This window comes from Peromyscus californicus, unplaced genomic scaffold (assembly GCF_007827085.1).
Source record: "Peromyscus californicus insignis strain IS unplaced genomic scaffold, ASM782708v3 Scaffold_4__1_contigs__length_199733344, whole genome shotgun sequence".
In the NCBI taxonomy this organism is placed as follows: Eukaryota; Metazoa; Chordata; class Mammalia; order Rodentia; family Cricetidae; genus Peromyscus; species Peromyscus californicus.
In genome coordinates, this window is record NW_026294562.1 from 166,152 (window position 1) to 192,255 (window position 26,104).

Here is a 26,104-nt window from a genome sequence, read left to right on the forward strand (position 1 = left end):
CAGAAGTTGTTACCAAATCCCCTTGAACTGGAGTTACAGACAGTTGCGAGATGCCATATGGGTGCTCGTAATCGAACCCTAGTCTCTCTAGAAGAGCAGCCAGTGTTCTGAATCACTGAGCCATCTCTCCAGCATCAAATTGTTTTGTTTTAACAGGGTCTCAATACTTAGTCTAGGGATGTAGAACGAATCTTAAAAGGTCTTATTAATAAAAACAAACCTGGAGCCAGGTACTGAGGTCAATGCTGGAAGATCAGAGAAGCAGAACAAGCCATAGCTTCCTCACCTCGCAATTCCTCATCTGGTCCTGTTTCCTCAGACTGGAAGTCTCTGAGTCCTTATCCAAATGGATCTCAGCTGAACTGCTTCTCAAAAGCCTGAAAGCTTAACCAGTCTCTAGCTCCTGGTCCTCACGCCTTATATACCTTTCTGCTTTCTGCCATCACTTCCTGGGATTAAAGGCTCATTTTGTGGGATTAAAGGTGTGAGTCACTGCTGTGGGATGTTCAGTATGTTAAATGTGTTGCTCTGATTGGTTAATAAATAAAACACTGATTGGCCAGTAGCCAGGCAGGAAGTATAGGCGGGACAAGGAGAGAAGAGAATTCTGGGAAGTGGTAGGCTGAGGCAGAGAGACGCTGCCAGCTGCTGCCATGAGAAGATGTTAAGATACTGGTAAGCCACGAGCCACGTGGCAACTTATAGATTAATAGAAATGGGTTAATTTAAGATATAAGAACAACTAGCAAGAAGCCTGAGCCATTAGACCAAACAGTTTAAATAATATAAGCATCTGTGTGTTTATTTTATAAGTGGGCTGTCAGATAGAAGGACTGGTGGGTGAGAGAGATTTGTCCTGACTGTGGGCCAGGCAGGACCAGGAAAACTCCAGCTACAAGCCACCATGCCTGTCTGTTTCCAGTATGGCTTTAAACTCACAGAGATCCAGGTAGATCTCTGCCTCTGGAACGCTAGGATTAAAGGCGTGTGCTACCACTGCCTAACACCTATGTTTAATATTGTGGCTGTTCTGTTTTCTGACCCCAGATAAGTTTATTAGGGTGCATAATATTTTGGGGAACACAATACCACCACATAGGCTGGCCTCAAACTTGTAGCAATCCTCTCCAACCTCTACTGCCTGAGTTCTGAGACTGTAATTATGTGCTGTTATTAAATCTGGCCATACTTATTTTGTTTGTAATTATACCAATCACATGTCTTCCCTACTAAATTACCTTACAAATAAAATTGAGGCACCATGAGCCTGCCTCAGGGGTAACCAGTGCTCAGACTTCTGAGATATATACATCCTTTCAAGGAAACCTCCTAGCCAGAAGAAAGGATCTGGGTAACCCTGAGTCTTCTGGAGTATGCTGTGCAGTTGATAGTAGGAAGGTACATGGGGGAACTTATGAATGGGAAAACTGTTTTATGAAGAAGGTGGTTCAGATAATTCCAATCCCTGGGTCACTGAACCTACTCACTCACTCACTTACTGGTGTCAGTCAGAAAATAATGGCCCCATTCATTATTTAGACACAGTGCAACTTTTCTGAGAAATTCAGAAGTCCTCTCAAAAGGTCCTTAAATCAGCACTATCATGATGATGAAAATGACAATAATGGGTATGGGATAGTCTATTGCCTTTGTAGTGGTTCTACCAAGTTGACAGAAATGTTGCCCTCCATACAAAGAAACCATAACCCAAAGAAATCAGCAACTTGTTCTATACCCCCCTGAAGCTGGAAACCTTCCAACCACAGCCCCCACAACTGGAGGCAGTAGAACAAGTAGACAAGTAGAACCTTGTCAGCAATGATGAACCATTCCACTCAGCAACATCACTTCACCAGGTGGCCAAGGACCCAGCACCAGCACTGTGACTCCCAGCTCACATTATTTGTTGACTGATGTTGAATGAATAACCAATGAACAAGCTAATTCAAATCAGTCAGTCTGGTTTGGAGCTTTCCTGATAGTGAACCTATCTTTTTCCTCTGGGAATGTCACCAAGCTGCTCCTCAGAAGAATTAACACTTTGGTATAGGGCTCTCTCCACAGGGCTACTCCATTTCCCTGCTCCCCCCACCCCCCAACCCCACCCCGCACCAGCCTTCCTTTCCATGAGAGCTGGAACAAATGGTGACATTCTAAAGCATAACAGTCATTCTCTTCCAATAGCCTCCTCACACGTATCACTCCTGCAGGGGGGTTGAGAGAGCTTTGATTTATTATATAGCTTTTGGATATAGAATCATTGAAAAATAATCAACTCTTTCACTCAAGATCCTTTTACCTCTTTTTTATTTATTTATTTTTTTTGTTTTTGTTTTTCGAGACAGGGTTTCTCTGTGTAGCTTTGCGCCTTTTCCTGGAACTCACTTGGTAGCCCAGGCTGGCCTCGAACTCACAGAGATCCACCTGGCTCTGCCTCCCGAGTGCTGGGATTAAAGGTATGCGCCACCACCGCCCGGCTTACCTATTTTTTAAATAAAAGAATAAACTGTGCAGTAATCCTGAGCTAAATAAATAAAAAATTCCACACTTTTGCCCAACAGAACCATCTGTATCACTGGGAAATATCTACAGTCCTCAACAATCTTTTATCTTTATGTTAACATTTTCAGTCTTTCAATCTTTGGACATTCTGAGAACTTCTTAGATTTGGGTCCTCTAACAAATGTATATGAATAATTAGCCTATTAACTAATAAAGTTGTAATTGGGCACCATCCTCCTCTCATTCAGTTGTGTCTGTAATCACTTAGGTCACATCTGGGGCTAATATGAAAAGCAGATACAAGCAGGAAGGAATTCCTTTCTTAATATGATTACTGCCTGTAGCTGGAGTTTTCCTGCCTGGCCCACAGTCAGGACAAATCTTTGTCACCCGCCAGTCCCACAGCCTCTCAGACCCAACAAAGTAAACACAGAGACTTATATTGCTTACAAACTGTATGGCCATGGCAGGCTTCTTGCTAACTGTTCTTACAGCTTAAATTAATCCATTTCCATAAATCTATACCTTGCAACGTGGCTCATGGCTTACCGGCATCTTCACATGCTGCTTCTCATGGCCGTGGCTGGCAGTGTCTCTTTCCGCCTTCCTGTTCTCTCCATTCTCCTCTCTGTTAGTCCCGCCTATACTTCCTGCCTGGCCACTGGCCAATCAGTGTTTTATTTATTGACCAATCAGAGCAATTTGAAATACAGACCATCCCACAGCACTTCCCTTTTTCTTCCTTCTTCTTCTTCTTCTTCTTTTTTTTTTAAAGAGGAAGGTTTTAACTTTTACACATCTCCAAAGCCAGCTTGGTATATTTGGGAATTTGGGCGTAGCTTCTCTTACTACTTCCTGCTGGAGGGGGGCGCTGTATCTTATGGGGACACAAAGAAAATTTTAGGATTCTGGAGTAGTCCATGAGGCTGTATTGTCTGAGCCAGCTGCCTTGAAACAGTTCTGGATGTTGGATCATCTGGGCCATGGTGTCATCAGAGACCTTTCAGGGGGTCTTGGCTGGTCAAACCTGATGTATCTTAATCTGGAACAAATCCATAGCCTCTGGCTTTCTGTGGAAACAAAAGCAGAGCCTCCTTTCCAAAGTAACATATCCTTACATCCAAATTTTGAAGTCAAGGTACCTTTAAAATATACATTTTGGCATAACTCAACAGCTTTTGCAATCAAATGTTTTTCTTCAGTTACGAATATCAAAGAGAACATAATCCAGATTCTCTGTGTGGTAGCCATCTTTACGTGGCTAATTTTTTATATTACCTTGAGCCTATTGCTTTAAACTGCAGCATCCTAAGACTGAAACGGCACTGTGGCTGCTGGCTCCGCCCACTCCAGCTTCCCAACATGGTGGTGGTACGTTTTCAGCCAGCTCTGGGAGCCATCAACTCTCAGAAATAGTGGGTCTATGCTTCTATCAAAGCAGTGTGTAGCCCAGAAACTTCTTTTTGTTTTGTACTAGCAAAGGCTAAATCCACCACGCAGCTTAATGTGCCACTTGCAGAGGCCTCATTCCCACCATACTGCAGGTTGAGCGCACAAGCCAGGAACCCGCTATGGTAGCTCAAACACACAGGCTGCTGCTAACTTGAGAAAGACAACTAGGAACTGTGTTTAGCTCCGTTTTAGAATCTTTTTTCTCAGGTTTTAGGTGGAAACTTTTACCAACCCGTTGGGCGCCATTGTAGCTGGAGTTTTCCTGCCTTGCCCACAGTCAGGACAAATCTTTGTCACCCGCCAGTCCCACAGCCTCTTAGACCCAACAAAGTAAACACAGAGACTTATATTGCTTACAAACTGTATGGCCATGGCAGGCTTCTTGCTAACTGTTCTTACAGCTTAAATTAATCCATTTCCATAAATCTATACCTTGCCACGTGGCTCATGGCTTACCGGCATCTTCACATGCTGCTTCTCATGGCCGTGGCTGGCAATGTCTCTTTCCACCTTCCTGTTCTCTCCATTCTCCTCTCTGTTAGTCCCGCCTATACATCCTGCCTGGCCACTGGCCAATCAGTGTTTTATTTATTGACCAATCAGAGCAATTTGACATACAGACCATCCCACAGCAACTGCCAATCACTTCTGGTGTCTAGACCAAGAGAGTATGATCCAGCCAGCCACTTTATCTATCCATCAACCTATCCATCCTTTCACTCATCTGTCCTTCTCTTCATCCACTTCACTGTGCCACAGGGGAGATTTAAATGGAGAGGAAATGTGGTTCAGACCATTGAAAACCTCACATAAAGGGTGGAAATGTTTGCCACTATTCTCCAGCTCAACAACTGGTCCCTCACCATCATGGAATGTTCTCAGTCAGGTATCATATATCTGTGTTAGTCACTGTCTTATGCTCAGCCATGATTAAGCTCTAGGGAGCAAGAATCTGTTTTGCATCCCTGGTGGGTGGCACATAGCAAATGCAAAATAAACATTACTGAATAAGTAGGTAAGTGTGCAATGCACAATATACAAGACACAAAAAAGAAAGACAGATGAAACTTCTGTTCCTTGGAGTGCATAATGGGTCTCCATGATTTAGTACTGGTTGGAGCATAGGGCCCAAATGTTTGTATTTAGATGGTGCTAGGTAGTGGAAAGCTGTAGTTCAAAGCCAAGGGATTACACTGTCTTACATGGGTCATTCAGCACTGAGAGCCTGCCCACTTGCCTATAAACTGGAAAGGGGGTTTTAGAAAATATGTTCCAAATTCCTTGAGTTAAGGATTCTCTACAAAACTAACATTACTGTGCTAAGTACTCAAGTTGTAGCTTTACAGGGTCATGGGCTGAGCCAGGATCCCAGGCTTGCCTTTCTAAACAGTGCAAAAAGGACCATGGCTTGAGTCTTATCACCATGCTGATATTTCTTATCTTTGAGGATAGGAGAAGGGAAAGGTATTAAACTAGATACTTGCAAGTTTAAACCCCCAAGTCTAAACTTTCTTTACTTGAAGTCAAAAACATTGGCTAAGGTTAAATTTAGTCACAGAAAATACATGTCATAAATTTTTTAAAAAGAGCCCTAATTTAAAATATTTTGTGTCAATCTTCATTGAACCAATATTTAATAAGCCCTAGTATGTGCCGGGCAGTACTTAGGGAGTGAACCACGTAAAACACAGCCACTTCTAACCCAGAACAGTTGATCCAGTAGAGAAGACAGAAAATATACAAGTAAATGAACAAATGAAGATGGGATTATGAGCATAGACCATTCAATAAACAGCTCTATATGAAAAAACACAATTATAGCAGGCTCTTCTTTAGATGGCTTCTCTTTGGAGGTGATGTTCCGTCTGGGACCATAAAGCACTCTGGCAAAACAGTGTGGGAAAGACCATTTTAGGTGAAGGGAATAGCAAGGGCAAAGGCCCCATAGCTGGAAACAAGCTTGAGGAATTCACAGGACAATAAAGTGTCCAGAGCATCTGTGAATGGAGGAGGGAGTGATCCAAGGACACTGAGGGTGAACTGCAGAAGGCAAGTGCTGCCTAGGGTCTGTGGACTCCCATGGAGGAAGGTATCACCTAGCCTTTCACCAAGGTCTACCGAAAAATTCCACTTCCTTTGATTACAAAGGTAGACAATGACCATGGTGGTATTAGCAGTGCCTGGGACTTGTTACCAGCAGTGAATATGATACAGCATATCCAGTCATAACATAGTTACTGCAGATATCCAAAAATACCACGTATGCTCACCATAGATGTAAAGTCATAATAGCTACTAACCAGCTGTTAGACCTCATTATTTCAAATATTAACAAAAATGCACATACATTTCTATGTTTTACATTTTATAGGTATTTAATAACTATATTTGAAAGGAATTTATTTCCTTGGTAACTCTGTGTATTTCATTTTACACATGTAAAATTATTATTCTGAAAAGGAATCCTTAGACTTTACCCCCGCCAAAGCTTTTTGTTACCTATGACCTACGACCCACAAGTCAGAGTTAGAGGTTCATTTCAAGTAGAGTAGGAAAGTGAATGTGGGGTGGGGATGCAACAGAGGAATAATTGTCATTTTCTTAAGTTATCTGGGGGTTTGCAAAGAGAGGATTTGTGGCTGCCCAAGGCAATGCTGAAGGTAGGAGAAGGCTGTGGCTTTCAGTGACCACTGTTCCAGATGATTCTAATCAGAATCTCAGGGTCTTTGTGAACTTGGCTCCTCTCTGATGCACAGCCTTTCTACTGCATCACCCCACACTGCCCAGTGGACCCTTTTCAGAGCCCGTCCTGGGACATCTTCCCAGGGAGCTTCAGAAAATGAGCTCATGTGTCCAGAAGAAAAACAAACTTGGTGTTTGCCACTGTTTGGTTTGTGTATTGGTCTAGAAAAGAAATGGGATTTTTATGTAAGAAAGCCTTCCAGAAGGACCCCAGCAGTGGTTGGGCAAATACCACGGCGACAGACTATAAACAGGCAAGAAGGCCCAACCCCTGGCCCAGGCCCATGTGCGGCAGCCCCTTAGCTTACATGGGCCTTCCTGTTTTTCCCAACCTCTTCCACACTGCATCAACACACAGAGGCTTTTCAACACCCTCTCAGAGAACTGAAACATCATTCTCAGTCCTCAGACCCATGGGTATAGGCTCCACCAAGAGACCTGAGGATGGACTTAAACAGGGCTGGAGCTGTTGGGTAAGGGTCCATGGTTCAGGAGACTCTGGCAGCATAATCTTGTGCTCCTAGCTCTCCAAACAAGAAGTAAACAGAATAGGGGAGACAGGAAGTGAAGGATAAGTAGGAAGCTTCCTAGGAGAGAAGGGTGCAATGAAGGCCTCTAAGCCTTGTATGAAATATCTGGGTATAGCTGGAGTCTGGGTGGGGACAGTTCCCCTCAAAAGAGAAGTTGCATGTCCCTCAGAGAACAGAAGTGGAGAGGAAGGGGATGCTGACCTTTGGATCTAAACCAGGGTGCTAATGAACTGAATGTCTGCATCCTCATCAAAGTATACACGGTGAACCCTAATACCTAACACAATGGATTAAGAGAGGAGCCCTATGAATCACAACAGAGCCCTGACAGGAAAAGGAATAAGAAAGTGTGCTTCCTTCTACTGTGAAAGACAAAGAAACCATCTACAAAGCAGAAATGGTCCTTCATCTTGGACATCTAGAACTAAATGAAAGTGAACATCTACTGTTCACTTTCATTTAGTTCAAGCTACTCAGTCCATGTTATTTGTAATAGTGGTCTACACTGACTATAGACCACATATATGAGAACAAAGTCTAAGTGGGTTTGTCAATGCAGGTGTAAGCCAAAGAAGCAGGTCTGCACTGTGCCCACAGCTTCCCAGTTGCACTGTGTGCTCCTTTCTAAACATTTACTTTTTAAATTTATTTATTTTATGTGATGGATATTTTGTCTGCGTGTATGTATGTGTATCATGTGTATGCCTGGTATCTAAGGCAGCCAGTAGAGGGCATTGGATTTTCTGGAACCAGAGTTACAGATTGATGTGAGGTGCCATATAGGCTCTGGGAATCAAACCTAGGTCCTCTGGAACAGCAGCCAGTGCTCTTAACCACTAACCCAACTATTCAAACCTATCTGTTCCTTTCTAAAAAGGACAGGTTCGTTTTTTTGTTGTTGTTGTTTTGTTTTTTTTTCTGTTGAAGAAGGGCCTTTTTGTCCATATGCACCAGCATATCAGGCTTTGTTTCCCCAACACCTTGTCAGGGACATAATAGAAGCAAAAAGAAAAACCTTTTATTCTTCACATCTCAATGCTCTCACCCTCCTATCTTCCAGAATCTTCTATGTTTCCTGGAGTTTTCAACTGCCCTTGGTAGAAGGAACAGAGAACACTGCATCTACTCCTTGTTTGGAACCAGAAATCCCTGTATTTCATATTTGTATGTTTTATACTTTTAAGAAGCATATGAACCCAATAAAGCAAAATATGCAGACTTCTTTCATCTGAATGGCAGAGATAAGCTGTGTTCAGCAGACCTATTTGGAGTGTTTGCTATGTCCCTACAAGAGCTAAGCCCTTGGCTGCTGTTGGAGGTGGCCATGTTGGGACTAAAGACAACTAGGCTGACTCAACAGATGGCTGGTTCCATCATGAATACCAACCTCACAAGTGAGAGGGATGGTAAGCCTAAAACAGAGTTGCCTCCCAAGAGCAGGGTGCATGGAAACTAAGAAAAGCAGGGAGTTCTACCTGGGGACTCCAGCTGGCCCTGGCCCATTTTCTCTGCTCTCCCTTGATCTGGGAAACTTGGACCAGTTAAAGAGCCACTGTACTTCAGTTTCCCCTTCTGGAGTAAAATAATAGCACCTGCCTCAAAGATACTAGGGAAGTAACAGTTCATCCTGGCACACACCAAATAGTGAACAAATATTGGCTGTATCTTTAGCCCATTAGCAAAGATGTCAGATGATGGAGCCAGAATTCCTGTATCTGCTTAGCTGAGTTGTAATGGCTTGGTTGTACAGAGGCTTTGGCAGCTAAAGTGTTCCTTACCTATGGTCCTTCGGAGGTCTTCACACTGGCTGATGTGAGGAAACTTCAGGATTTCCTTCCACTTCTTGCTTTTCCCTTTGCGCTTTCCTCCACCCCCTGCAGAGATGGAAAGATGCCACTGATGTTGGTGCTGCCCAAAGCTCCAGAGCCTGCATCCCACCCCCATGAGCCTTTCCACCAGCTTCTAGGCTTTAGATCAAGTCGGTGACATGCTCTGAGCCCAAAAAACACTTTCTCTCTCTCTCTCTCTCTCTCTCTCTCTCTCTCTCTCTCTCTCTCTCTGTTTCTTCCCTTATTCTACATAGCAGGAACTATTATGTTCCCCTTGACAAAGAAGGAAGCCAAGGCACATGGAAGAACGAAGTCATTTAGGACCACACAGCTCTGTTTCTCTTTTAGACTGGATCAAATTGTGTAGCCCAGGGTGGCCTTGAACTCACAGAGATCCGTCTGCCTCTACCTCCCAAGTGTTGGGATTAAAGGTGTGTGCCACCACTGACTGGCCTCTATGGCTAACTAGTGGCTTAGCTCCAAACTCTGATCTTCAAGCAAGCTTTATTTGTTAGATCACAAACAAAATATCACCACATAAATGTGGTTTGTTTGCCTGCTCTTCAGCAAACAGGGTGCTAATATTTAAACACAAGGACACTCTGCATACAAACCCATTCTGGACTTCTTATCCACAGTCAGACATCCCACATGGCAAGAACCAGCTAGAACTGGTTAAGAGTTGCCCCATGAACAGGACACAAGACACCCAGACGAGCTGTCCCCACCAGCTAGGCACCCTCTCTGATGCTTATCTACTCTCTACAAAGTTGAATGTGCGCTTGCCTGGTTACTACAAAGGGTGGTACATGCAACCTCATAGAAGGGCAATCCTCTTGGAAAATCAGCCTGCATAGCAGGTGAACTAAGCTAGACATGTCCAATCCAACTGCTAAAGACCTGAAAGGGCCATCAGAACCCATGTGGCCCATATGGCTCCCATTCTCATTCCTACATTACTGATTCCAGGAGCTTGCTGGGATGAAGAATCTCTTTTTGTAAGATAAAATAGCATAAACTGATGGTTTCAAGTATAAAATTCAGTGGCATAAAGTGTGTTCGTATTGCTGTATAAATATCACCACTAGCCATCTCCAGAACATTTTTGTCATCCCAAAAAATAAACATGATTTGTTAAAACAAAACAAAACAAAAAACAACAACAACAAAAAACTTCCCCATACTCCCTCCTCTAACCCTATTCTCTTCTATTTTCTGTCTCAAATAGAATAATTTCCCCTTGGTGTCTGGCCTAGTTCATGTAGAACAAAGCCTGTAAGGTCTAGTCATAACATAGTACATGTCAGAAATTTATTCGTTTTTAGGGCTGAACGACATTTGGTTATATAGACATATTTGTTTTGTTTGAAACAAGGTCTCATGTAGCCTAGGCTGCCCTTGAATTCCCTGTGTACCCACACATGACTTTGAACTTTTGATCCTCCTATCCCTACTATCGAAGTGCTAAAATTATAGGTATGCAACACCACACCCAGTTTATGTGGCACTAGGAAACAGAACTCAGAGCTTTGTACATGCCAGACAAGCACTCTACAAACTACACTATATCCTGACCAGTGGACATGCATTTCTCCATTCACCTGTCTATGGATGCTGGAGTGGCTCCTAATTTGAGGCTGTGGTAAATATATTTTCCACGGACATTTGTATCCAAGCATCTGTTTCAAGCTCTGTTTTTAATCTCTTTAGGTACATTCCAAGGAGAGAAGCTGCTAGGTCACACAGCAAATCAATTCTTTTTTAAAAATAGATGTTGCACCCTTAACAATGAAAATTCCCAGATTGTGATCCCACTCTCTGAATGGAACCTAAGAATGTGACTTCTCCAAGGATCTTCAGGTGTTTCTCAAGTAACTGGGCTATGCAAAGCAGGTATTTGCTTCTCACAGGCAGTAACTTAGGGAAAATTAACATAGATTCATTAATTCATTCAACCAGGATATGTTGAACATCTCTTAAGTAGTGATCCTTCTGGAGGTACTGGGACACAATAGTCATGTTCACAGAAGACAGAAGTCAAACTTTCTTTCCTCTGGTGGTTTTTAACCCCCAAGACTATGTCCCAGGAAACATGTCAAAATATCTGGAGATACTTAATTGTCACAGCCTACTACTGGCAGCTGATGGATACAGCACAAGGGTGTGAATAAACATCACACCATATACTGGGCAGCATACTAAGACATAGAATATTAGCTCTAAAATGTAGCAATGTGGGGAAACCTTTTTTATCTAATGGCAGCACTTAGGAAGGGAGCAGGGTTTGGGGGAAGTTTGTTGATTATGGGGAAAACTGTCTAGGACATTAAAGGAGGTGGGGAAATTGAGCCACCTGGAGAAAGAAACACTGAAGCTGGGCCCAAAAACTTGAGGAGAGTTTAGGAGATAAAGAAGGCACACTCAGGCAGTGGTGGAACACACCTTTAAACCCAGGAGGCAGAGGCAGGGGTATCTCTGTGAATCAAGGCCAGCCTGGTCTACAGAGTGAGTCCCAGGACAGCCAAGGCTACACAGAGAAACCTTGTCTTGAAAAATCAAAAGAAGAAGGAGGAAGAAGAAGAAAAAAAACAAGAACAAGAAGACACTCTGCCCCATGGAGGCTGCACAGGGACAGGGCACAGACTTCCCAGGTGGTACCACGGGTAGCTGGGTAGAAGTCTTCCTAATCCTTACATCGTCAGCTTCAAGAACAAGTCTAACAAATTGTGGAGGACGGAATAACACTCCCCAAACATGTCCTAATTGTGAGAATCTGTGAATACATTGAACTACATGGAGGGGGTTAAGGTTAAAGAAAGAATTACAGACAACAATAGAGACATTTTCTTAAATAACCCAGATAGGCTAATCATTGTCAACTTCAGTACATTTAAAATCACCTAAGGACTGAATCCTATGAAACCTTGAACCAAAATAAATCTTTCCTTATGCTGTTTCTGGAAGGAATCTGGTCTCAACAACAACAACCAACCAAACAAACAAAAAACAACTAATAAAAGGTCCAATGGAATCAAAGAAAGTAGAAGCATCAGATCTGAGTAAGGAAACATGAGAAAAGACTAGCCTGGCCATTGCAAGTTGTGAAGATGGAAGGGACCTTAAGCCAAGGAATGTAGGAGACCTATAGAAACTAGGAAACACCAGAGATTCTTCTCTGGAGACCCAGAAGAAGCCTGCCCTGTTCACACCTTGTTTTTAATTCAGTGAGTCATGGGTCAGACTCCCAGCCTACAGAACTGTATGATAATAAATATGCATGGTTTTGAGCTACTTAGTTCTACAAAATAGTGTGTGTTATTTCAGTCTACTTGGTTTATGATCATTTTTATAGCAATCATAGGCAAATGATACAGGATACTTTGGGCAGAGTGCTTCTTCCCCCACCAAAAAAAAAAAAGACCTCCACACCTACATCTGGCCCTTTAAATCTGTTAAAGGTCCTACAATAAACCCAACCTCCTATAACTTGGGCAGACTACAATGCCTAATGTCTTAACAAACAAACCTGCCTCAAAGAGGTCACCACTTCTAAACAAATAGCACAAGTAGGCTGTTGTGTTTCTAAATTACACATTTAATGACTAAAAGTGTTGACACTGTTATTTCAATAGAACTTGACTATTTCTCTGTATCTTAAGATACAAAGCTAGGCACAGTCCCATTACTGTAGAAATTTCTCCATTATCCTGGTCACAGCTGCCCCTAGGCCCACTGCACTACTTTAGTGGGATATCAGGCCTACAAGAGGGCTAAGACCCTACATCCTATCTCCCTGCTTCATAGGGCCCAGATAGGCCTCAGCAAGAACAGCTAGTTATTTCTCAGGCCTAACCACCTAGGGACCCACAGGTTCAACTCATTTTCCTTGGCTACATTCAACCCTACATTCATCTTCTCCCTAGCCTTCTTTTCCTCTGGACCACTAATCTTAGGGCTTTTGCACTGCTCTACCAGGAATACCCACTTCCTGTTTTTCTCAGTGTTTCTTGTTGTATGAATCCTAAATGGTCTTAGAATAAAAACCCGGAGCCAGATATTGGGGTAAATGCTGAAAGATCAGAGAGACAAAGAAACAAGTCACAGCCACTTCTCACCTCACCAACTCCACAAATCCCCTGACTAAACGCCCCTGAGATCTCAGCCAAAAGGGTCTCTAGTTCCTGTCTCCTCACGCCTTATATGACTTTCTCCACCCAGCCATTTTATTTCCAATCTCAACCTTCCTAGTGCTGGGATTAATGGCTTCCCAAATACTGGGGTTAAAGGTGTATGTCACCACTACCTAGATTGGATCAATCTCATGTAGCCCAGTGTGGCCTTGAACTCACAGAGATCCAGACAGTTCTCTGCCTCCAGGATTAAATTTAATCTGCTAGGCTTAAAGGTGTGTGCCACCACTGCCAACTCTGCAGCTGGCTCTGTCCTCTGATCTTCAGGCAAGCTTTATTTCTCAGATTACAAATATCACCACAGTTTCTCACTCCTGCTTCCAGTTTCAACTTGTACCACCATCCTGGAGGCCTACTCTGACCTGGTCAGCTGAAGGACATCTGTTTTCCACCGTATTCACATGGTTTGGCAGAGTTTGGGGAGCTTTGATTGTTTGCTCAGTCTGTCTCCTGAACATGCACATCAGCTTATAGATCACTCATCCATTCTCTCAGCAAATTTCCACTGACCCATTTGAGCACTACATGTGAAGTGACCACCAGCAGTCAGCCCTGTGCTCACAATATGTGGTGATAAATTGTGCACCCCAATATATTGTGTACCCTAATAGTATACTCTAATAAACTTATCTGGGATCAGAGGACAGAGCCAGCCACTAGATTAGACATAGAGGCCAGACAGTGGTAGAACACACTCCTTTAATCCTATCACTCAGGAGGCAGAGTTCAAGGCCACACTGGGAACAGAGCAGGCGTGGTGTGGCACACACCTTTAATCCCAGCACTTGAGATCTCTGTCTTTGCTTGGGAAGGACACAAACCTTTAATCCCAGGAAGTGATGGAAGGAAGCAGAAAGGTATATAAAGGCATGAGGACCAGGAACTAGAGGCTTTTTAACAGCAGTTCCGCTGAGATCCCTTCCGGGTGAGGACTCAGAGGCTTTCAGTCTGAGGAAACAGGATCAGATGAGGAGTTGACCAGGTGAGGTTGGCTATGGCTTATTCTGCCTCTCTGATCTTTCAGCATTCACCCCAATATCTGGCTCTGGTTTTTTTATTAATAAGACTGTTTAGCAGTTCATGTTACAACAATGTACAGATATCATTCTGTGCACTGGTGTGCCTGCCCAAACTGACAGCAGGCATAAAGTAGAAGAGACCCAGTCTTGCATTTTCTACCATTCTCTCAGTCTGTAGTAAATACTCAGTGTCTGCTTATTAGATGGAATGTGTGCTTTGTCTCAGGTACCTGCACACATCATGTTTCTTGCAGACTCGAATCTCTACCAGCAACAGTCTTTCCTCCTCCTCTATCTGCCAAAGCCCCACCTGGCCTCTCAGTATAGCTCCAATACCCCCTTTTCCATGGTGCCTTTGAAAGGCAAAGTCCTGTCTGTCCCTCCGCCTCCTTAAAGGGGTGAGGGGAGACAATGATTCAGTTAACACAATATCTGGTAACTGCAAGCTTTCTTCATTTCAGCTGAGCAGGAAAATGAATGGTTACTTGTAGGAATTAGTGACAACCTTTCTTCTGCTGCAGGCCTCTGCACTAGCTGTACCCTGAGTCCAACTCACAGATGAAAACTGAGGGCTCAGTGAGAGAAGTTCACCAAACTGACACTGTCACAACTGCATGCACTAGCTCACAGCCATCTAGGGATGTAAGCAGCCTTGATCCTCTCTGGCTTTACTGACTGCTCCATTGTAGCCCGAAGAGCCTGTAAAGACAACCCAGTCTCTATCAATGTGGAGGTAATAACCCATTCCAAGCATTAAATGGGCATTAAAGCTCAGGGAACACCAGAGAGTAGTGGTCAGGGCCAGAGAGAGCAGGAAAGAGGGTGGTTTCACACAGGAGGATGGCCTAGAGCTAGGTAGGATGGCTCCTGCTACTGAAATAAGAAAGGGATAGGATGTAGGACAGAGGTGCCAGCTGAACTCTGCTCACTCATGGCTCAAGGGAAATCCCCAAAGGATCAAGATATTAGACCTTAAGCTTGAATGAGAAGGAGGATAAGACAAAGCCTGGAGGGGTACACTAGGGAAGTATGTGTGTCTCCTGAGGCAGGAGTTTCAAGTTTCTGCCAGCTCCTTCATCAGTGCAGTCTCTGGAGACACTGCTACAGGTGCCCTCTGATTAGGGAATGGCAGGAAGAGGGATGGGGCCAACAAAAGCATGAACGCTTCAATGGGAAGGCATGCCCCAGCAGTGAATACAGTACAGGACTTGACAAGTAGTAATAGTCACCCTTTCTGTCTCTTCTTTCTTCAGTTTTTTTGATTTTTAAACAGAGCCTCATTATGTAGCCCTGGCGGGCTTGGAACTCTCTATGGGTTGGTCTTGAATTCAGAGATGGGTCTGCCTCTGCCTCCTAGATGCATGTGCTGCCACACCCACCTGCTTGATTTGGAAGTTAAATAAATGTGGTGTTTCTTACATACTCAAGGGCAGGGAACGTGGTAAGGTGAACCCATCTTTTACTCATCATCTAACCCTAGTGATAGATCCTAGGTACTGAATCCATTTTTCAGATGGGTAAATTGAGTCACAGAAAGGAAAGAGCCTCAAACAATTAGACAATTTGGCCTTTCACAACTCCAGCAAAGGCTCAGGTGTCTTACTCTCAGGATGATGTTCATTTCCTCTCTGGGGAAGCTGAGAAAAGCTTTGTGGAAAGGAGCTTTCTTCTTGCTCTTCTGTTGTTCTCACGGCATTTGTTGGGGCAGCAGCACAAGAGCCTGGTTAGTAATTCATGTTTCCAGGGTTGGGGAGATGGCTCAGTGGTTAATAACACTGACTGCTCTTCCAGAGGACCTGGGTTCAATTCTCAACACCCACATGGCAGCTCATAACTGTCTATAATTCCAGTTCCAAAGGATCCAACACACACAGACATAGGTGCAGATCAAACACCAATGCACATAAAATAAAAGTGAACAAATCATTTTTAAAAAAAGAAAGAAATTCATGTTTCCACTGCAGAAATCAGATGAGCCAGAAGCCTGTGAGTCTAATGCAAAGTCCTTGAGCAGCACCAGAGATATGGGATAACCACTTGAACTTCCTGAAAGCTTATTCTCTGATTTCTCATCACCCTGCTTACTTCTAAAGAGAATCTGTAGAAACACAAGAGTTTGGACATGTCTACTGAAAATATTTCTCCCAATTCCAAAATTTTGTAATCAGGGCTCTGACTCATCATGACAACAGTCCCATTTTCCAACTCTTGCCTGCCTTGTATCACGTGATACTAGGCCACTATCAAATCCAGAGTTCTCACAACCTTTCACCAGCTTTCTGTCTTCCTGCCCTGGCTGTAATGTCCCTGGGGGAAAAATCTGACCTACTGTGTAGATGTAACCAACGGTCTTATTAAATAAGAAACACAGAGCCGATTCAGAGAAGAAAGCCAAGAGGTCAGAGCTAAGAGCCTCACCCTTCCTGATTCAGGGATCCTCTTCAGCCAAGAGAGCTCTCCGAAAAAGGGACCTACTTCCTGTGTGTGTCTTTATATAGTCTAGCTGTTCTGCCTTCTCATTGGTTGTAAACCCAAACATGTGACTGCCTCGTCACTGCCTGAATGTACCGCCCTCCAGGTCCTTAAAGGCGTGTGCCACCCACCGCCGCCATGCACTTGCTATGGCTCTAATAGCTCTGACCCCCAGACAACTTTATTTATTAACATACAATTAAAATCACATTTCAGTACAAGTAAAATACCACCACACTACTGGCTTATCTTCTCTCTTGAGGCTATGCATCATGGTCTTTCCTGAAGTCTGTGACAGTCTGATAGGTTTCAACATGGTGGATGGAAGGGAGGCCATGCAACCAAGCTTGAACAAAGGTACCAATGGTGGCAAGTGTGACTAGAGATGACATGGGAGAGCCACAGAAGCCATCAGCTTATCCTCCAAAAGTTTTTTGGAATATTGCTGATAGAGACCCAGGGTATATAGACCCAAAGACTTCCTGCCAGGACCCCACCCACAAATTAAAGGCCTATGGTTTGGTAAGGTCTATGCTATGCCTACACAAGGGACCAAGTTTGTTACAGATTCTCATCATGCTGAGCCATTCTATTATAACAGACTACATACCAGAGAGGAAAGCTGTAGAAATCAGAGATGTCCTCAAGACATTCTGACCATGGTCTGAGAAATTTTTACATGTCCTAATGACTGTGTCATAGGTCACTCCATTGTATTTTCAGGCACAAATGGCCAATGACCTACTTGCTCTTGGCTAACACCTAGATGGCAGTGCTACAATGCTGCCTGAGAAGTATGTGTGGCTAGACTCTGTAAGTTCTTTACACTCAGGTGAGTTCTCAAGACTCAGCTACCCATACACCATTACTACCCCAGATGAACCTATTTAGAAGAAAACCTCACAGAGGGGGCTGCCAAAGGCACATGTGTACCATAATCTCCTGAGCAAGTATAGGCCATGGACTCTGGGTAGCTAAAATCCATTCTCCTTTGGGCAAGGACTACCAGGAGCTTTTAGAAGTCATGGCCTTTGTCTTAGTTACTTTTCTATTGCTATGATAAAACATCATGACAAAGACAATACAAAAAAGAAAGCATTTAATTGGGCTTAGTTTCAGGGGGTGAAAGTTCATGATGGCAGAGCAAAGGCATGGTAGCATGAACAGCTGAGAGCTCACATCTTGATCCACAAGCATGAGGCAGAAAAATCACACTGAGAATGTTTTAAGTCTTTTGAAATATTAAAGCCCATACACCCAGTGACATACCTCCAACAAGGCCACACCTCCTTCCCAAACATTTCCACCAACTGGAAACCAAGTAATCAAACCTATGAACCTATGGGGGCCATTCTCATTCAAACCACCATTGTCTTGGTGTCTGAGTGTTTGAAGACCTTCCCAGCTAGGCATATGACTCCAGAGATGGGCAGGATATGTAAGTAGAAAGGTCTGGGGACACAGAGTAGCATCCTATTCAATATGCCTTTAAAAACTTGATCCCACCACCAACTGAATCACATGGCAGGGCCCATCCTGGGTATCCAGAAGAGCCAACTCAGAGACTCAGGAAAGGGCCCAAGTCACATAAGATTAGGTCATTCACACTCCATTGATATTTAAGAAACAGGCCAGGGAGCAGCCTGACAAAACTCAGCAAGGCTGGGATGGGGCAGGTGGTGAGAAGTCAGAGGAACAACAGGCAAAAGAGACTATTTCTAAGCCAATTGGTCTGTCTACTAGTTGGCTGTTTTATTGACACTTTTATCAAGGGCTTCTGTTGTAACAGAAGATCTCACTTAATGAACAAACAAGACTGAAGCTGTGGTGGGGCCAGGAGCCTCAGCACACGCCAGGCCTCCCAGCAGTCCTTGCCTCTGCAGGACTGGATGTGGTGAGACAAAGACACACAGTTCTAACCCCAGAAAATTCCATGGTGCCGCAGTTTCCAGCTAGAAGAACCCAAAACTTCCTGAGTGGAGCATGGAGAGGCATGGTGTACTGCCCAGGGCATGTGGGGCCTGTGGTCTGTAACAGGTTCCAACCTCATGGCCACACCACAGTTGGGGTTTCCAGAGCATAAAAACCTCAGCCACACCAGGGGATCCCACAATTTCAAATTAGAAAAACCAAAACCAACACAAGGCCTGATTACTGGTCACCATGGGGACAAGGAGACAGGCCTCCTCAGCACTAGCACACTGTGCCTAAGAGAAAATTCTGGAACAACTTGGAAGAGATGCACAGCTGAGGATGGCCCCTCAGCAAACCCTTGCCCAAGGACAGTGCTGGTGATGGAGGTTGCATCCTTGGGCATCCTTGTCATACATCAGCTGCCCCCACAGCTTCTTAACCGCAATATAAATGATGCCACTGTGCTGAGCCTACCATTGTTAAGTCACTCAGTGTTTTTTTCCTCACACAGACACTCCTGCTACCATCTTGCACTGCTGTGTTGCGAACCAGCACCTCAAGTTCAAAATACCTGGCAAAATGCAAGTACCACTCTGTAGCAGTCAACACCATCCCCATCTTCATCACAGCTATCCCCATCATTACCACCTCTATTATTACCAATATCCCCCTCTACCAACAACACCACCATCTCCATCACAACCATTCCCATCATCACCACCTTCACCCCTACCATCATCACCATCACTATCATCTTCATCACAATGATCATCATTATCATCAACACCATCATCACCTTCTCATTCTAATTACCATCACAATTATACTTCTATCACTATCTGATCAAGCTGTTTGCGAATGACAGAACCAAGGACTCAGAGCTGATATGAGACAAACATTGGATCTCAAATTAAATTTTCTGACTCCATGTTTATCCATGTCTTTACCCTACCATATCCCTACTTCAAACTTACCCCCTGCCCCAACACATACACACTCCATCATCATGATGTCCAGATTTGTCCCAACACTGCTAAATGTGTCACATAAGTCAGGCAGGCATTGTAAAGTATAGCCCACTACTTCTCATACCTCACACCCCCCCCACTTGTGGGTAATCACTCCACACCAGCATCTTCTTCTCACTGTTCCTCAATTTCCTGAGTATGCTCCTACCTAAGGACTCTGCTGTGGCTCAGGGATCAGTAAACTTTCTCTGTAAAGGGTTACAACAAGTCTGTGAGTCACAGAGACAACATATTAGCCAGCTATATTCCACTAAAACTTAACATAAAAAGTGGCCTCACAGGGGGTGAAAAAAACTGTAAGAGCCAGAGGAGCAGGGAGTTTGCTGTAAGACTGTGTCTCCTAGGAATGTCAGATGCTACATCCATGAAGTCTCACCAACATGGTTGCCTGTGATGATATTGTGTCCCCCAATATTTTGTGCACCTTAATAACTTATCTGGGGTCAGAAAACAGAACAGCCACAAAATTAAACATAGAGGCCAGAAAATGGTGGCACACACACCTTTAATCCTAGCATTCTGGAGGCAGAGATCCATCCAGATCTCTGTGAGTTCAAGGCCACACTGGAAACAGCCAGGCATGGTGACACATGCCTTTAATCCCAGGAAGTGATGGCAGGAAGCAGAAAGGTATATAAGGTGTGAGAACCAGGAACTAGAGCCTCTGTTAAGCTTTTAAGCTTTTAGCAGCAGTTCAGCTGAGATCCATTCAGATGAGGACACAGAAGTTTTCAGTTTGAGGAAACAAGATCTGCTGAGGAGTTGGCAAGGTGAGGTGGCTGTGGCTTGTTCTGTTTCTCTGATCTTTCAGCATTCACCCCAATACCTGGCTCCAGGTTTGTTTTTATTAATAAGAACTTCTAACAATTTATGCTACAGTTGCCCAAACATGAGCTGAACAAGGATGACACCAACAGACATGCTAACGTGGATATGGAAAACCTCAGGAGGCTTCATCAACCCAACACAAAGAACAACAGGTACCTAAGGAATGCCGAGAATAAGAGAAATAGTCTTGCCCATGGAAGAGCACATCAGTTGACCATCTGGTGGTTAGCCCTAAAAACATATATACAAGTAACATTATATAGACTGAGCAGGTCTGTGTATAATACACACACACATATATATTTGAAAAAAGAATAAGGAGGGGTATATGAAAGGATTTGATGGGAGGAAAGGGAAGGGGAAACTATGTAATTATAATTACAATCTGAAAACATAAAAAAATTGTTATGGAATATTTATACACTGTGTGAAGATATATTGCTGTGACTGATTTAATACAGAGCTAAGTGACCAACAGCTATGCAAGAGGTTAGGCGGGACTTCCAAGGACAGAGAGGACTCTGGGAAGAAGAAGGCGGAGTCACCAGCCAGACACAGAGGAAGCAGCATGAGCAGTATGGAGAGATGAGGTAATAAGCCACACGACAGAACAAAGATTAAAATAAATGGGTAACATGACTTTTAAAAGGTCTTATTAATAGAAAACCTAGAGCTGGATATTGGGGTGAAAGCTGAAAGATCAGAGAAACAGAACAAGCCACAACCAATCTCACCTTGCCAACCTCTCAACTGATCCTGTTTCCACCAATCCTCAGACTGAAAGCCTCTGAGTCCTCACCCCTAAGGGTCCCAGTTGAACTGCTGCTCAGTTCCTGTCTCCTCACACCTTCTATACCGTTCTCAATCCAGCCATGTCACTTCCTGGGATTAAAGGCGTGTGTGCTTTCCAAGCATTAGCATGAAATCTCAAGTGCTGGGATTAAAGGCATGTGCCACCACTGCCTGACTTTGTTCCCAGTGTGGCCTTGAACTCACAGAGATCCAGAGAATCTCTGCCTCCCAAGTGATAGGATTAAGGGTGTGTGCCACCACTATCTGGCCTCTGTGTCTAATCTAGTGGCTGCCTCTGTCCTCTGATCCCCACATAAGTTTATTAGGGTACACAATATATCACCACATAAATGGGTTAATTTAAGTTATAAGAGTTAGTGAGACAAGCCTAAGCTAAGACTGAACTTTCATAATGAATAGTAAGTCTTCATGTCATTATTTGGGAGTGGGCTGAAGAGACAGACTCAACATTTAGCACCCAACATGGGGCACATATTTCCATATAGGGCCCGAGAAATAGTAAAAAAAAAAATTGGACACGGCTTTCTAGTAACCCAGTGCCTGGCTGCTGTACGGTGAAAACTTGAACAGCCAGCGCACTAAGTAGAAACAGCCTAGGCTCGGCAAATTCCCAAAGCTGAGGCAAGTAAATGCTGCTGGTGCTGTGGGCATAAGGCTAGGCTCTCACAGACCTGAGCAAGATGGAGATAGCTACCAGAGCAGAGCCCAGTGGCTGGTTTAGAGTCAAAAAATAAATAAATAAAAAATAAATAAAATAAAAAAGCTGTCATCAGTGTTTTTTATCTTAGCCATTCTGACAGGTATAAGATGGTATCTCAGAGTTGTTTTGATTTGCATTTCCTGATGGCTAAGGATGTTGAGCAATTCCTTAAATGTCTTTCAGCCATTTGGGATTTTTCTGTTGAGAATTCTCTGTTTAGATCTGTATCCCATTTTTAATTGGATTGTTTGGTATTTTGCTGTCTAGTTTCTTGATTTCTTTATGCATTTTGGAGATCAGCTCTCTGTCAGATGTGGGGTTGGTGAAGATCTTTTCCCATTCTGTAGGCTATTATTTTGTCTTATTTACTGTGTCCTTTGCCTTACAGAAGCTACAACTCACAGCTACAGAGAAGCTAGGAACCTAAGAGGTATGTACAGTTCACCTCGGGAAGGGGCAACAGAGGAGATCCCAATGAATAAACTGGAGGGCGGGGGTAGAGGATGGAGGATGAGAACATGAGGGAACAGGATGGTCGAGCTGGGGGAGGGACGGACTAGGAAAGCAATGAACAAGGTATCTTGATAGAGGGAGACATCATGGGGATAGGGTGAAACCTGGTGCTAGGGAAATTTCCAGAAATCTACAAGGAGATTAGACTACTAGCAACAGTGGTGATGATGCCTGAACTGGCCTACCCTGGTAATCAAATTGGTGAATACCCCAACTGTCATCATAGAGCCTTCATCCAGTAACTGATGGAAGCAGATGCAGAGATCCACAACCATGCACCAGGCTGATCTCCAGGAATCCAGCCAAAGAGAGGGAAGAGGGATTACATGAGCAAGGGGGGTCAAGACCATGATAGGGAAATTTACAGAAACAACTGAACTAAGCTCAAAGGAACTCACAAACTTTAGACTGACAACTGTCCTGCATGGGGCCGGACTAGACCCTCTGCATATGGGAGGCAGTTGTGTAGCTGGGTCTGTTTGAGGGGCCCCTGGCAGTGTGATCAGGATCTATTCCTGGTGCATGAGCCAGCTTTCTGGATCCCATTATCTAGGGTCAGACACCTTGTTCACTCCTGATAAGGCAGGGAGGGGCTTGGTCCTGCCTTAACTGAATGTACCAGGCTTAGCTGTCCCCCGAGGGGAGAACTTAACCTGTTGGAGGAGGGGATGAGGGATGGGGGTGAGGGAAAGTAGGGAGGAGTGGGAGGAGGGATAAGGGGGGATCTGTGGTTGGTATGTAAAATGAGTAAGAAAAATAAAAAAAATTAAAAAGATAATCCCTAAAAAATAGTTTAAAAGGGTATCTGGATTCTGTATGGTGCTTTGTTGACTTTGAATTTTTTTTTTTTTTTTTTTTTTTTTTTTTTTTTTTTTTTTTTGGTTTTTCGAGACAGGGTTTCTCTGTGTAGCTTTGCGCCTTTCCTGGGACTCACTTGGTAGCCCAGGCTGGCCTCGAACTCACAGAGATCCGCCTGCCTCTGCCTCCCAAGTGCTGGGATTAAAGGCGTGCGCCGCCGCCGCCGCCGCCGCCGCCGCCGCAGCCGCCGCCACCACCACCCAGCGACTTTGAATTTTTTAAATGCTAATATGCAAAAAACAATAGCTAAAATGCTAAATACAAAAAACAAAGAGACATTGGATTATGGAAACTGCTAAATTAAACCAACCTATGTATTTTAAGACTGTCTTAACTTCAAAAGGAAAGTCAGAAAATATGTTGGGTTGGGGTCTTGAGAGGTTATGCCTTTGTTTCACAGGAAACAAAAAGTTATGGTTTTCTTCAAAATCAATAAAGATCAGATTTTATTGGTGGAGATGACCTGAGGATCTTAGCAGTAGACATGAAGAGAAAAGCCAAAAAAGACTATAGGACAGGTGATATATATGCTGATCCCTCAACATGGGAACAGTTCTGAGACTGGATGAGACATGATAAATCTTGTTGGCTACAGAGTCCTCATGACTTATTATTGCGTGTTATCCTTTCATATGGCATGGATAGAGGTTTGGTTATACAGTCCAAACAAACTCATATAGTTAACAGATGCCTTTCTCAAACATAAAACAAAAAAAAAATCATCTTTAACTGACTTGTGCACACTGCACAATCCATACCTGTGTTAATGCAGAGATAGATAGATAGACAGACAGACAGACAGACAGACAGATAGATAGATAGACAGACAGACAGATATAGTTTGTGTGTTTTCAGAACAAAAGAACTAGACACCAATAAAGACAAGTAGCCCAGGTGATCCAGCCTCACAGAATGCCTCTGTTGAAGTTTCGTCAAAATTATGCATTCAGAACAGCTTCAAAGTTGCTAGCTGAGATGGTCTAGTCTCATATACTATCCAGTCAAGACTTCAGGTAAGTTCTACACTTTCCCATCACATAGAGACTAAACAAAAAATAATACAGCTCGCTCTCCCAGGACTTGATCATTACCCCAATTTTCTCAGGGTCCCCTAAAGATGTCATCACCCCCAGACAACAGGAAGCTATCTAGAGAACATGATGCCCACATTCCCAAGAGGTGGGGTGGGTGATTTCTGGTCATTCAGTAGGCTATGGATGTTTGTAATTGTTTAGGGGGGTTGGTTACAAGTTGTTATTGGTCATGGTCAGGAAAAAAGCTGAACAAAGAAAATTAGATTCAGTGATCTCATTCTGAAAAGAAAAATGGGGGATACAGAAATGACAGGATAAAAAGGTAGATTACTGAATCTACTTTCAAACTAAAAAAGCAACTACTAGTCTCAAATATTTTATATTGTTATAGATTTCTGTATACTGATACAAATTTAAGGTTATTTTTCTTATATTGTATATATGTTTCTACTCTTGTTTAAGGTATTATACCTATGAAGCCCATACAGTTTTCACTACATTTGTAAATGTAATGTAAAGTTTTAGTCCTTAAAAGCTATTTAGGATAATAAAGAAATACAGGTTAGTAGTTACTTATCTATAACAATCAATCTTAGAGTCATGTTAGGTATGTTTTAAGGTCAAACAGAGATATATTTTAAATACATAAATGGTCTTCAAACACTTCAAAGACCTACAGAATATGGCATTTAAAATGTTTTAATAACATAAGGCTTTTCATGACAGTGAGACATATATGCTCCTGGCAACACCAATTTACTTCAAAAAATGGTCATCAAAAAAATAAATAAATAAATAAATAAAAAATAAAAAAAAAATGGTCATCAAAGAACCTCTACATGGAGTTTACTTTCTATGTAGCAAAGCTAGCCACTTGGCAAGAAACTTCCCTTGCCTTGACTGCTGACAGTATGCTGTCCAAATTGGACAAGCAGGACACAAAAGAAAGCAACTGCCAAACTTTGCCAAGATAATGTAGGACAGTCCTTCAAAAGTCCTTCTTCGAAGAAAAGTCTGCCAGATATTCATAAGCCTGTAGGGCAAAGACACCTGGGCCCATAGGCCCCAACACTGCAGAGGAACTTTGGGGTGACTGTCCAAGCAGCCAGCTGTTTCTTTTGTTTCTTAGTTTTGGAAGTTGCTTGCTCTGCACTTCCCATTTACTGAGGTAATATTTTATCCTTCTTGAGTCTCTGATAGGGGTTGAAGACTAGATAGTAATAGTTACAGTTTTCCTTGTTAACAAATTCAGAAAAGAAACTCACAAAAGAGGTATAAAGTGTTACCTAAGAAAGTGTTTTTAGGTCTAAAACGGCAGTTTTAGGATGATAATACAAGTTATGATAGAAAATGGTTTAGGTATAAAACTTTAAATTCATCAAGGTAAGATAGGTAATAGAGTATTTTCTCTGAATATACCAAATACAAATGGACTAGACATTGTGAATATAATTCTTACTTGATAATTGTTCTTATTATATATAGTTTTACCATGTTATAGTGTAAAATTTTGCCTTTTTATTTAGACAAAAAAGGGGAAAACGCTGTGGGATATTTGTGCATTGTGTGAAGATATACTGCTGTGATTGGTTTAATAAAGAGCTAAATGGCCAATCGCTAAGCAGGAAGAGGTTAGGTAGAACTTCCAGGGATAGAGAAGACTCTGAAAAAAGAAGGCGG

At 43.1% G+C, this 26,104-nt stretch overlaps 1 protein-coding gene across 8 annotated transcripts in view; it reads right to left on the reverse strand.

Moving 5' to 3' along the window:
* The window catches only part of Grk5 (G protein-coupled receptor kinase 5), a 221,444-nt gene that overhangs the window by 113,221 nt on the left and 82,119 nt on the right, over positions 1-26,104 (reverse strand). For 5 of the 8 annotated variants that reach the window (XM_052714758.1, XM_052714756.1, XM_052714757.1 and 2 more), the window contains one exon: positions 9,005-9,100. The exons of 2 other annotated variants lie outside the window; for them this stretch is intronic. In XM_052714758.1, coding sequence (XP_052570718.1) covers positions 9,005-9,100 — 96 coding nt within the window. Of the gene's footprint in view, positions 1-3,051; positions 3,245-9,004; positions 9,101-26,104 lie in introns of those variants that run through there. One more of the 8 variants, XM_052714764.1, reaches the window with a different exon arrangement.